The sequence below is a fragment of the Antennarius striatus genome, chromosome 11 (genome assembly GCF_040054535.1).
Source record: "Antennarius striatus isolate MH-2024 chromosome 11, ASM4005453v1, whole genome shotgun sequence".
Lineage (NCBI taxonomy): Eukaryota > Metazoa > Chordata > Actinopteri > Lophiiformes > Antennariidae > Antennarius > Antennarius striatus.
Genome location: NC_090786.1, coordinates 15,911,502 through 15,925,436, shown reverse-complemented (window position 1 = coordinate 15,925,436; position 13,935 = coordinate 15,911,502). Strand labels below are relative to the sequence as shown.

The window sequence follows — 13,935 nt, the reverse complement described above, 5'->3', positions numbered from 1 at the left end:
CGTCAAGCATTTGCATTTGTTGAACCAAAAAATTGCAGGGCTTTTTAAGGCTCTGCTCAGCATCATTAGGATCCTTCAAGTTCTTTAAAATCCTTTTCATGGCTGACCAGAAATGCAGGATGTGACGACAATGACCCACCAGTGTTCGCTGAAAGTCTCTCCGAGAAGAGTTTGCCACGGCCATACAGTGAAGCACAAGATCTCTCACGAAGCTGTCTAAGCCACTGCCTTGGATAGAGGAGGTAGAGCAACCAGTCAGTAGTTGTAACAGACAGTTCCTGGTCCCCGTGTAAAAACCACAAGGTCCCAGCGATCCAGATTCACATTTACTTTTCAGGGTCATAATAATATCATTCACTGTACTCTGCACTTTGTCCAGGACGTATCTCTTGGCTGCTTGGGTCTGCTCACTCGTAGGGTATTTGATGGTTGTGCACATAGCTGTATGCAGCATTGAGATGCACCTCCTCAGTGTGTGCAAGTAATTTAAGAGTTGTTTTGTTTGTCGTTCATCCTTTAAAGAGTTTGCTCTCTCTGCTGTCAGACTGGTGAGTAAAAGCAGAGACTTAGAAAACAACTGGAAAGATTTGAGCAGAGAGTTGATGTCTGAGGAGGAACCGAGCTCCGACAGGCAGTCCAAAACACGATGAGCGGAGGTTATAACTCTCCTCACAGCGGCATCGTCTTCCACCAACAGAACCTAAGAGCAGAGAGGCAGATAAAACTACTTGTTGTGGATATTAACAGTTTTTTAAGCCATAGTAGTTGTTTGTTGGTACTGATGGAATCATCTACAGTAACTGATATGTGTGACAAATATTTAGTTTTCAGCACCAGCATGAGGATAACATTTAACTGAAAAAAACCCAAAACACATTATTTGTAAAAAAAAAAGAAAAAAAGAAAGGCAAACTAAGCACAACAGATTTTCGTCTTTTTCTTTCAAGGACTGTAAAGATCAAACATTGTAAAAATATTAAAATCTCTGTAAAATGATGTGGAAGACAAAAAATCACCCCAACAGATTGCCCAGATTGCAGTTCACTTAACAAAACCCACACAAAAAAAGGCAAATTAAGAACAGGAAAGGTCCCAGACCACAAAAACAAACATCCTAAATCTCTACAAAAATGCTAGTATGCTTGATGTATGAAAACACACAGGGCTGATAAAGGACAAACTAATAAGGCAATCATATAGTAAGAGAACTGGAAAATTAAATACAGAAATAAATAGTAAAGTCAAACACAAGGACATGACATATTGTCAGGTTAGATTGATCAGCAATTTCAATGGTTCAATCGGAGTTTTAGCAACGGGTTCACCAAAAATTGTTTGCTAGTAACACAGGAACTACCTGCTAGACTGCTATGAACAGCTATGGATGAGTTGGACATGTGCCATGGGAGAAATCTTCACGACTTGATGCCAGATCCTCAAGAAAACAAAAATTCTGATTTTCATTATTAACTATTAGATGTGATGCCAAATTCCTGCAAAACAATTCCATGGTAAGACATTTTTATATCAATAAATAAAATTCATATTTGCAGGGTCAATCGGTGATGAAACTGTTGATTTTAAGTGCATTGATAAACTGGGAAACTGAGTGTTTTCTCAAAGTGATGTTTAGTTGCCAATGTTTGCATTCTAATATTAGCATTTAGCTCAAAGCATCACTATGCCTTTGGTCTCAACTGTCGCTGCTTGCTTTTCTGTAGACTCTGATTTTCCTTCATGCTGAATGACTGTATAATAAACCGATAAAAGTGTGACCTAGTAATAAACTAGTTGATCCAATTTACACATAACACCTGAAATGGTGAAATGGAAGTGAAAATGGAAACTAGTTTTGTGTTCATATTGATCAACTCTGGTCTGAGATGTTGTATAGTTCTATGGTTCTATAGGAAGTAACCTGTTTTACCAATAGCAGTTAAGGGTAAAGACAGAAGTCCATTATGCAACTTCTTCCTAAAGCTGCTGACAAAGATAGAACAGAATGTTTTTATGTGCTCCTGGTCTGGATATCAGAGCTGTTGTTGGCAGAAATTGTTGAAAGTGAAATGATATAAATCGCTGCCTTAAAAAAAAGTATGATAGCTTTGTGTGTCTGAATTGTTTTAGCAGATCTAGAGAGCATTTCTCATTGCCAGAGAGCTTTAATAGGAGTCAGTCACTCAGCATGTGAAGTGATGTCACCATGACACACAGTTTCAGTAACAAAGAGGACTTTTGTCCAGCCCTCACGCGGTAGCTGATGAAGCTCACTTTTTATTTATTAAATAAAGGACAAGTTGCTCACTAAATAACTAAGGTTATTTCAGCATATTTAGGACACCACTGCTGGATTTTAAGGATCTCACATGAATGCATGAGACATTTCGGGTGCACAAACCAGGAGTTTGATTTCCTGCTGTCTTTCAAAGTGTTGCTATTTAAGGAAAACTCAAGGAATGTAATAAATAGATGCAGCTGTGAAAGATTAAACTATTGGAAACTAAAATTGAGTTTCATCAGACACAGCTATTCCTTCCTTTCTTTATTTTTAAATATGTAATATGTGTTATAGTTAGAAGCATGCTTGTAGAGGGTTGAACTCCTTTACTTTGACGACTCCCAGGAAGACGTTTTGTGTGGCAGTGATGAGTTCCTCTCTGTGCTCAGTCAAACCAGGCTGGATGCTGAGCTTCTGGGCTGCCAGTAGAACATGTTGTCCAGACACAGAGACTGACTCCAACAGGGAGGACATCTCCGTCTGCAGCACTTCATCCTCTGTCCCACTTATTTGCCTGGAAGCAAAAGGCCTGGTGTTTATCTGATTATTATTTTACAGCTTCATGAAGTAAAATAGGTCACATTCTAAAATGGAACTTTTATGGCAATGCACCTGCTGCCTTATACATCACAGTCTAATCTTTCTTTCAGGATAACCCACGCTACATACCTGGAGGCCACTGCTGTCAGGTTGTCAGTAGCTTCAGCCACAGCCTGAGCTGCACCTTCCAGACAGCTGAACTGTTCTGGTTCCTCTCTGCTGTCGCACATCAGCACCAAGTGGCATAAGTGGGTTGCGATCGGTGCAACCACCTGCTCCATGGCTGCAGTCCGGATCAACCCATGATCGATTAGAGAGGACATCCTGGCTGAGTGAGTCTCTCGTGAAGGAGAGCGGTTGTAGTCTTTCTGCTGTGCAGTGTGGTCGATGTATCAATAATTCATTGTACTCTACACCGGAGCTCCTGCTGATTTCAGTGTTTCATGGTAACTCTATCCACCTGATACATTTTACATGACCATTTTAAGAAGGGTTGGGCTATTTCAAATATGTGATTAGTATGAGAGAATATTTATCATATAAGCACTTGAGTGCATTTACCAGGCAAGCACAGTATTCCATTTTAGGTCTCATTCAGCTAATAAAGATCACGATAGTCTGTCGTGACGTAACAGTTGTTTTAATTTAAAAGCTGTATTTTTATTACCTGATAAAAAAAAAGACACTGACCAAAAATTGTGATTGTGACTAAAATTTCACTTTTTTCTTCTGAAACATGAGGATCATATATTTTATAGGTAACGAAATTCAAGACCATTTTGCACACAAAACTTTGATTTGAACTGCAAATACACACTAAGGTTTTTCAAGAACTTTGAAGACTGCAATGTAGCTGTTAATGCAGTATTGTTGGGACGTCTGTCCGTTCAGAAGAGCCCTCAGCCAGAGGGGGGCAGCACACACCAATACAAAAGACAAAAAAGAAAGCAAGAAAGAAAGAAAAAGAAACTACACGCAGACTCATGAAATTTCATTCAATTTATCATCAGATAAATATACAGCTCAAACATGACTTAAAACATCAAACATATAACACACTATAATGGAAATGATATTCAGTGACAGTAGTATAGTCAGAACAAAACCCCAAATAACACTGTGATTAACGGTGACGACAAACAAAGGAACAAAATATAACCATCACAGTTCAAATTTACCAAAAAAAAAATAGTCAAGTGTCAGTTTTTCTGCATACTGGTGTAGATAGCATCACTTTATCAAATGCAGATGCAAGATGTGAATGTATACAGTATATGCTGTCATGCCAGTGGAATTAAATGTTAAAATAAAGTGTATCAAATCAATAAAAGTTTCATACAGCACAAACACGAGCCAAGCAATTAGAGCGAGCCGTAAAGTGTCTCAGCACTGAAATCAGACAGAAATGTGGGAAACATTTTCAAATATGGATTTTGTTCTTTGGAATTGCACATTAAAATTTGTCTCTGGTCTACTGCAAAAATCATCCTAACATTTTGTGTGTGCCTGTCATCAAATCATTAAGAAAGTCTTTAAAATTGACGTAAACATGCATTTTTCCTTGTTATTTAGAGACAAAGCTATTCATTTATATAATCGTTAATATTCTCACCTCTTTAGGGGCTTTAAGAAAGTATTCAAAATGTTCTGCAGGTTTTCATTAACAATCAAATACAGAGGAGCTGTGAAATTCAAGAGAGATTTTAAGGATGCTGACATTCCTCCCTGTTGACTTGAAATAATCTTTTCCCAGGAGCCCTAAAAAGCTCACTTCTGTGTGGCGATTGAGTGAACACACACATTTTTAGAGAATTACTCATGCCACTCTGTAGGTGAAAGGAACACATCTGCAACGCATCTTATATTTCACCTTAAAACCCAGCGACTACTAACATCATAGTAGTGAAATAAGTTACACGGTGAAGTTTGGAAATCAATCGTGATCAGGTTTCATGTCTTCACTAGATAGAGAATCATTCCCATCGTAACTCTGTCTCAGTCATAAGAACAGAATCAATTCGGATATTATCACTTAAACCTGAGGGTCCATTCATTTAATCCCCCTCTGCTGCCTATCATGATCCCAAGGCCTCTGAAGATTCAGAGAATTACAGAGTAAAAGGTGACATTTAGATGTCTTTTCATACATTCACTTTATCACTTGCAGTCAGAAGCCATAACAAATGGAATGCATTTTGAAAGTGAGAAAGCTTCAAATGAATGGTAGCTATTGTGGTCCTCATGACCAGAGAGCGGTTTTATGGACCTTGAGGGCCTCTGAGACAACACCAGTAGGTGTGGGCACGGGGTTTCAATAAATCTGTGTGGGGACCAAGATAAGAATTACGTCTGGTTGATTACCAGTGGGAGGGAACGGCTGTCGGATGTGTAAAACAGATTTTCATAAACTGGAAATAGCAAAGAAGAGATAAAATCTTTCACTCCCAAGAAGAACCGGATGTACACACACGTCAGTCATACTCCATACAGGAAAAGTCTTTGGCATAGAAAGTAAAGCTATGGAGCTAAGGCATTTATACTTATCAAACATCAGTGCTTTTTTGAAAAACAAACTGCAGATACAGAATGTTTTTAATGGCCTCCAAAACTCTAACTCTTCCTGAAGCCCAGTTGTAAGCAGTATGGCTTAAAGTATATGTATAAAAATAAATTTGCTATGTAACACAGCCCTGAGGGTTTTGTTGTCCACCAGTATTCATGCCGTCTCCACATCCCCGCATGGATGTGGGTCTCCATCAACAGCTCCGCTCCTCTGGCCTCCGTTGAGATCAGTTGAATTCCGCAGCAAGTGTCCTCTGGCAAGCCACACTGTCACCTCAGAAGCCTGTTTCCTGGACCCCCACCCACAAAAGTATTAAGTCTCCAAAAAATATGGAGAATATTCTACTATTCCACATATGGAAGACCGAAGGGCTTGGGGCGGCTGAGCTACAAGACCCTGTGCTATTGGATCCTTCCAGACCCAATTCCTAATCTCATTGGCTCCTCTGGGACCTTCCTCACAGCGAGTCTCAGTGGTTCTTTTCCATCCAGTCCCAGCTTTCATCGCTGTCCTTTCTGTTCTTTTCAGCTTCGATAATCTCTCTGTAGCGCCGACGGAAGAATCCCATCTGTCAAAGAACAAGAGCAAGTGTTCACATCTGACAACAGGAACAAAATCCAGTGCTTGCTTGAGCTCAGTAATGAATTTAACAAACAAGATTACTGTGGGAGATGGTCAAGCTACATTCTACCTGAGGTAATGAATAGCTGCATCCTGGTGCCCAACAACTATAGATGACAGCATCACCCAATCATAGCTTATCACAGATCATATCAATATTACACTGTTCCACCCTTTAAAGGGAGGATTTGACATGAAAACACATGTAATGTCAACAGACATCACCACCATCACTTGCAGAAAGAACACACGATGTTATGATCGTCACGTGTAGGACTGCTGCATTTCACAGCAGGGTGCACTGATATTTTCTTTTTTTTTCTTTTTTAAAAAAAATATTTTGGCCAAAAAGTACGTGAGGCTCCTCATTTCCACCTTTTGCTGTTTGACATAACTTTCTGCGCAGATATGAGAGGAATGATTTTTATTTTTCCAGGAAATTAATAAAGATCACAAAATGTTGTGAAGTTCCTCCAAAAGAACCGCACATTATCATTATTATTAGTGCTTTTTATGTTAAATTAAGTTGATATTACTGGATCAAAGAAAGCCAATCAACTTTTCGGCACTTAAATGTCAGTCTTGATATGACACGAGTGTAATGTATTAAACATCATGGGACCCCAACAAACATCAGTGAGTATGTAAAATAACAAATCATGCATTTTCTGTATATATTAATGTGTTATTTCTATAGGGATTTAATATTGTATTCTAATTTACATTTCAGTGACCTGTAACCTGACGTCTGTGTATCTCTACAGAATGATGCCTCTCTCACTACGGCTCCATTCATTTATCGCTTTGACGGCTCCTGTTTATTGATACAGACCTGCGCTCTCCTCAGGCATTTCCTGAAAAACCAATACAGGACATGTGCTCCTCTTGTAAGTCAGGTTTATTTTGGCGAGTACCTGGGGATTGTGGTGGTAGTGGTGGTGGGGTGCTGAGAAGGGGGTGGGGTGGGGTCGGGGGATCAGGACGTATCCTGGGACCAACATTCCAGTGTTTAGTCGTGGTATTCCCGATGGAAAACAAAGCCGTGAAAAAGAAAAGGCGTTTTGTGCTAACAGGGCCTCTGGACATCAGTGAAATTGACATTTCCTTTTTAGTTTTTTCTTTCATGTGCGCGGTATGGTGTGAATTACTGTCCGCTCTGTGATTTGTCCTTTTCATGGTAGTTTAAGGCCCCCCCTTTTCCTTGGTCCAGCTGTCTCTGTTCTACTGAGTAGCATGCTGTTATCTAAAAGAGTTACAGGGCGTCTGGATGTGACAACTCCCTCTTATTTACTGTTGTAATCTCAGCAGAAAAATCAGCAGCTTTATGAAAAAATGCTACGAGCTGAAAAAGCACAATCTGTTTCCGTGTGTTTACCTTCCAGAGCAGCACCGCTAACAGCAAAAATATGAGGATCCCCACCAGGAGACTGATGGCGATGATCCAGCCGACGACGTAGCCCCTGGGCTCCTGATTGTGCAGCGCCTCAAACACCAGCTGGAACACACACACAAAAAAAAAACCCTCAAGTCAGCCAGTGAGACACACAAATACAGCACACACACACACACACACACACACAGGGATGTACAAGAACACCCATGACATCATGAACTGCTCATGATGCAATGTGATGCACAAAACAAGAAACATCTTATTTCATCCTGTTAAAGCTTTACTCAGAGTTGTTGATTCGTTTCGAGGATTACAAACTGGACACTACGACACTAATCTCAAAGACAAAATAGTCAATCGGTTAGTATTCTACACAATAGATGCATATAGATAAAAGACTGTACCGAGTATAGTCTGAATAGGACATATTATGCATCACATCATAAATATGTGCATAAACACATACACATATATATATATCGCCATCCAGAAATTCTTAGCAACTGATTTAGCGACACAGCAGTTTTATTTGAATAATTTCTATTTAATCCATCCTAACTGCATGTTTGGGGTCTAGGGTTTTCATTCTGTGCATGACTTTGGTATGGGCTTACAAATCTCAACAAACATGATAATATGTACAGATACCCATGCCTCCAGAGAGCTAATCCTGTTGAATCTGAAAATCAAAATCAAAATTTTAGGAAAATGTTGCAATCTTGCAATGAAAACAAATACATCCTGGCTCCTTTATGCATATCTGTGACAGAAGGTTATCCTGCCCTAAGCCTGAATCTCTCATTGAGTTTAGTGGACATAATTTGAGTGTTGTTTTTTTTTTGTAATTGCACTCACACTCCAAACCAACCAGCAAACAGACACAGATGATAACTCAACCTACATGGTGCAGGAAGCGTACTTGTTGTTCAGAACTACTTAGGGTTAGCACTGAAAGGATAGTGAGTGTGCTAAATAAAACATCAGTGTGCTTATTGTGAGAATGTTACCATGCTAATGCTAGTTTTAGTGCAAAGTGCCACTGAATCTGAATACGTCCTCACAGATCTGCCTGCAGGATTCTGGACCCATTCATCCTTGTCTCCAGCTGAAAAGATGTTTCCCTTAAAAGTGTTTATCATTGGTATGAATTACATCATCAAACCCCTCAGCTTCATGATCGGCTTCATAAATACCACTCTACTTGTCAGTGTAGTTAATGCCAACACGTTTTCAACTTATTAGGTCAGCGCAATTCAAAATCATACATCACCCACTCCCTTTTCCGACTTAGAGCCACATGCCTGGAAGCTGATGTCTTAAAGGCCAGACTGAGGCTAAATCTGAGAGTTATCTTTGTTCTAGGAGGCTTGGCATCTCTTAAAAAATAACCCAGTTCCACAATAAATAGCGATTTGAACTGTTTCCCATGGAATGAGTGAACACTGACCTGCTGGATCATCTGTCACTGACACACACACACAGTTAACCCAATGCACACTGCAATCCTTAAATGCACAGCAAAGTTGTAGCAATCACTGATGACTGTAGTGTGTAATATAATTAGGTACACATAATTATTCTAAATAACCTTCAAGCACCAGCGATTTCATTTGATTTTCTAACAACCGCTTTTAATTTATTTGTGTGACAGTCTGCTGCATTACTTTGAATTTGTGGTTTTACTTGATTAAAATTACTGCGTTTGGCAAATATGGGTCTGTTTTCGGTATTCAGGCCTTAAATGGAAAAGAATATATTTACTAGGATCATGGAAAAACTTGTATTTTTTTAGAAGTGATTTTTAATAAATCTGTAGAATGTGTTGCTTCAAACAATGGAACAATAGACAGACAATGGACCTTAAGTGCTTCAGCGTGAATTATTGCACAGGCTTTAAAAACACAAATATGGCGTGAGACACCAACTGTGAACCGAGACACAACCAAGTGGACAAGTGACAATTAATCTCTGGAATAGTTTCCCACATTAACACCTGTCCGTTGTTATGCATGCCGAGGCTCTTTCATGCACTGCAAAGATTAAAGCTCTGCCGGTCGATGCTCTTTGACTTTACCCATTGAACTGGAGGCAATCTGGTAATTCTGAGAATGTGTGACGAGGTGAAGTTCATTCGACTCTGCTCTGTGACGTAAAGTTTTTAACTCGTACACCCACAGATTCATGCCAGCTTGTTTGCTTGACACAAGGGACAAAAAAAAGGGAGCAAGCAGGGACCATGAGTGATGCTTTGCAGTGTGTGTTGTGGAGCAGGGATCCTGAGGGAAAAGGTAGTTGTGTTTCCAAAGGAACGGCGTCACTGGAATGAGCAACCTGACTGAGTGCTGAAAGAGCGTCCGTATTCATGACAGGCCTGAATTATTTGACTTTGTCTGAAGCTCAGGGTCAGTGGGGTTGTGGCCCGGTCAGAACCCCAATCACTGGAGAAAGCATGCGGGGGTACTCAATGGAATCATCACGTCTGATCTGGTGAGCCATTCAATCACTCAGAAAGCAACAGTGGCATGATGGTCTGTCCTTGAGCACAGCTGAGAACGCCGAAAAACAACCAGTAGAAGTGTCAGCACGTGGTACCACAGTCCCCAGTTGTTCCACCGGCCCCCACAGGCAACTATAACACTGCCTGATATATGTAAAGAAGATGTAAAGACAAAACTACACATGCCGATGATGAAAGATTTCACTAGCTGAGTTTCCTTCCTTCACCTTTAATCCGGACAATTATTTGTTTTAGCTTCAATGAGTCAGTTTGTCTAAACATAAATGCATTACTGTCATATCAGGTTATTTAGAGGCTAAAATGTTCTGCTTTTCCATCAGTGGATCGCTAAGTTTGCCTTCCTGACTTGTGGCTCGGGTCATGCACTGCAATAATTTACTGTATGTGAGCAAATGTGACTCAAAGCAAAGAATGATCAGAGTAGCAAGGCAAAGAAAATCCACTAAAGACACAAAGGACGTGATAAAAAGCGCTGGTAACCCTATTTTGTCAATTGTGAGCTACTGTACTTGTTAATACGAAACTACTGATTAGACCAACTTCAACCAGTCTGGAAACAATGAAACCCAACCTCTGATTATGGGATGTTTGCAGACATTGCCTTTACTGTAGGTGTACTCACAGACATGTCATCTGGCAGGCCCTGAGGCACCTCCACCACCCTGTCCTTCACCTGCACACTGCCCCTGGCCACAAACTGGATGACAGAGGAGCTATCCTGCAGGGTGGGAGTGGATACCTACAATTAATATCAGAATGACAGTAACCTGCATTTCAGGGTATCAAGAATGTGACGTGTGTTACCCTCTTAAGAATTTCAGTGTTGAGTAGGAGTTTTATATCTATGCTCAGAGCCTCTTCCTTTAACTGTGGCCCCAGACTGCAGGAGATCATCATACAAGCTCTTCCAGGCCGGTCACAGTCCTTTAAGAAAGGAAGAGACAGAGAGTGGTAAATCAGCATGAGAAAGTGTATCAGGAAACAGAAGTGTGATAAACAGATGTTGCACCAACTAACAAAAACAAGAATCTTCACATGACGTGCCGGTCTGTGACCCCCCCCCCCCAAAGGTCAAAGCTCAACTTGAGGTCTGCATATTTACCAAGACTTTGCGTCCTGATTTGGTGAAGAAGGCAAATATGGAGTGGAAGATGCTCTCTCTGTCCTGGGGGATGGTACAAGGTGTCGGGTTCTTATGAGGGGTGCAGTTACCTCGGCTGTCAGCCACCTGAAACAGGAGAAGAATTTTTTTTTAGATATAATTGATTGCTGAACATTTAAAATCACACCTGTGTCATGGAGCAGGAGTTCTGTCACGACGCTGCTGCAGGAATACGTATGGATGGGACCTGACACCAGAAATCTATCACCTGAGCTGCTCCAGTCAAAGTATTGTTACTAGTCCGCAGGGCTCACAGGAAGTTTTTTTAGCTTGAGGTTGGTACCCCTCCCACACAGATTTCCCATATGGAGTGATTTAGAGGTGTCTGGTTTACTGCCCACCCCCCAGGGAACATTTTCCCCTTTTTTCTATCTGACCTGAAGCTCTGGAGGTAGAAATCTCCTCTGGCCTGACTCATTGTTTCCTCTTCTGCCACCCAGCACGCCTGAATTTTTATTGCTTTACTTTCTCATGTCCTGTGTTTCTGCTGTCACTGCTGGTCTGAAAATTGGGAGATTTAAATTGTCCTAGTTTAAATTTGGGGAAATATCTCATGAGAAAACAGAAAAAAGGGGATTTTGTCCAGAAAAACGTGAATATATGGATCAACAGTGTGATACAGTATATCACATCTACACAAATGGAGGTGTGTATAAAAAGTAAGTCTATCTGGCTATAAAATATAAGTGTGTCTGCCTGTCCAGTGTGCCATAGACTAGTGGTAACAGTATTTATGGTGTGTGGCTCCAGGCTGGGGATGGTATGGAGCGGTAGCCAGCTCCGCAGGTGTCCATTCCTGTTTCGTGCAAGCTGTCTAATCCCCTGAAAGTGATTCCAGATGGGCTCAAGGAGGGTGGGATACATTTAACCCCGTCTGCCCAATCACAGTAAACACAACAGCTCAAACAGTCTACCTGTTTGAAAGAGCAATGCAAGGGTTAAGAATACACTTCAACCCAATGGGGGGAATTGTGTTTCTTTATTTAAGTGTAAAAAATGCTGTGAAACAAAACGGTTGTCCAGTTCCAGTAGCAACACTTAACAGTGAGATTTTTACTGGCCCTGGGGTGCCTCACACTAAGCACACGGCCCACACCGTGACAAAAAGCTCACAGATTAGCAGCTTTCTGCACAAAACTGTTCTCTGAGGAGCGTCCACACAGATGTTCAGCGGAGGAAGAGAGTTCCACAGACAGTGGGGAGATAAATGGACGAAAAATGCTGCTGCCTGTCGGTGAATAAACTAATAAATAATGATTTGGGTTATTTCGGTAATGTAGATAGACTGCTGTTGGCATCCACCTGCGTTTCAATGATGTGGAACATATCAGCTCCACTTCCAGCCAGACGGTTGGGTATCCTGATGTCCACAATGGAGCCAGGAAGCCTGCTGGGCCCCTTGTTTATGGCCTGGAACCACATCAGACAAAGATACACAAAGGTGGAGATAAGGGAAAAGAGACGCAAATATATGGAGAAACACCTAAAATACTGAAAGTTATTTACAATCTGTGCTTGCAGTACCTGGAAGGTGAGATTGAGAGGCTGAAAGTTGCATTCCATGTCATCCAACTGGACAAAACGTGAGCTGTCGATTGAGGTTCCGTACACAAAGGAGCTCGGCGTCACCATGCTGCAGCCATAAAGAAGACAACGCATTCATTTATTGAAAAAAGACACGCAAAGGATCTTAAAAAGGGCTTCATCAACGTGTCTGGCTTCAGTCAGGTTATTAGTGTCACACCAGAGACATAAGCTTTGCTCTGAGGCCTTCCTTCACATTAAAGACACACAGCAGCTTTATCAGATGTCAGCGTTCTGGTGGATTTGGGCTGTTTTCAATCTTTGCCTTCTCTGTGAAGTAGAGCTATGATAAAGCAATCACAGATAAGGCTTTTCAAGTTGACACGCTCCATCCTGACAAAAACACTCCCTTTCCTCCCATGAGTCAACAGATGAGCGACCAGGTCAAGTCTTAAGTTGGGGCATAATAGTGGACTGTTTTCAAGTGTGAAAGGCTCTTACCCAGTAATCGTCGTGTCGGTCTCGTGAACCAGGGGGATGGACAGATCCAAACTGTTGTCAGAGAGTTTGTGTTCGGGATTGGCGCTGCAACAAAAAAATATTTAAGTAATTCAACAAATCAGACCAGAATTAAAATGTACAAAATGTATGAAAACATATTTACAACCACAGGATTAGATTCAACAAAATGTGAGACTAATATTTACCTTTTTGCTTGAACTAAGAACTGCAGTGTGTCATCTTTTCCAGAGAGCTGACTCGTGTCAAAAATCACTGCAAAATGATACTGGAGAGAAAATGTAAAATAAACAAGTACGTTATTGGATGATTTCCATGTTATACAGCTCATTTGATTGCTTTTTCTGTCTGAAAATGGAGGCTCCCACACACCAGTGCGTTTGGCTTCCCTAAGATAACAACAGTTCTAAATACGGTAGATGTTCTGCACGCAGGTTAAGCCATGAGAAACCACTTCCATCTTTGTCTGAGCTACCTTAGTCTGTGCTCTCATAAAGGGAAATCCCACGCTGCATTTGAGGAAGTCCAAATCAACAAGTCCACAGGAAATACCCTTCTCTTCCTGCAAAAAGAGAGATAGACAGAGAATAAAAGGAGGGGATGAAGACAGACAGGCTGGAGTCAGTGTGGGTGACAATCTGCAGACGTGAGGAGGAAGATGATGCAAACAGGAGGCAGACTGTGACGGGGAACAGTCAGTCTGGATAACACAATTGCAACGCTTTGAATGGTTAAACGTCACAGATAAAATGATCAGCTGCATATGTATGATAAACAACAACAGCATATTGTCTACTGTAGCTTCATAAACACACAC

The 13,935-nt window shown here is 41.0% G+C and overlaps 1 protein-coding gene across 1 annotated transcript in view; it reads right to left on the bottom strand.

Moving 5' to 3' along the window:
• Positions 1 to 3,802: 3,802 nt before the first annotated feature.
• Positions 3,803 to 13,935, bottom strand: part of itga9 (integrin, alpha 9) — a 48,442-nt gene continuing 38,309 nt past the window's right edge. The window contains exons 19-28 of the mRNA XM_068327118.1: positions 13,594 to 13,680; positions 13,307 to 13,386; positions 13,101 to 13,184; positions 12,600 to 12,708; positions 12,378 to 12,485; positions 11,016 to 11,141; positions 10,718 to 10,837; positions 10,536 to 10,631; positions 7,378 to 7,497; positions 3,803 to 5,949 (exon numbers count right to left, since the gene is read on the bottom strand). Of these exons, the coding sequence (XP_068183219.1) occupies positions 5,851 to 5,949; positions 7,378 to 7,497; positions 10,536 to 10,631; positions 10,718 to 10,837; positions 11,016 to 11,141; positions 12,378 to 12,485; positions 12,600 to 12,708; positions 13,101 to 13,184; positions 13,307 to 13,386; positions 13,594 to 13,680 (1,029 nt within the window). The 3' untranslated portion in view covers positions 3,803 to 5,850. The remainder of the gene's footprint in view (positions 5,950 to 7,377; positions 7,498 to 10,535; positions 10,632 to 10,717; positions 10,838 to 11,015; positions 11,142 to 12,377; positions 12,486 to 12,599; positions 12,709 to 13,100; positions 13,185 to 13,306; positions 13,387 to 13,593; positions 13,681 to 13,935) is intronic.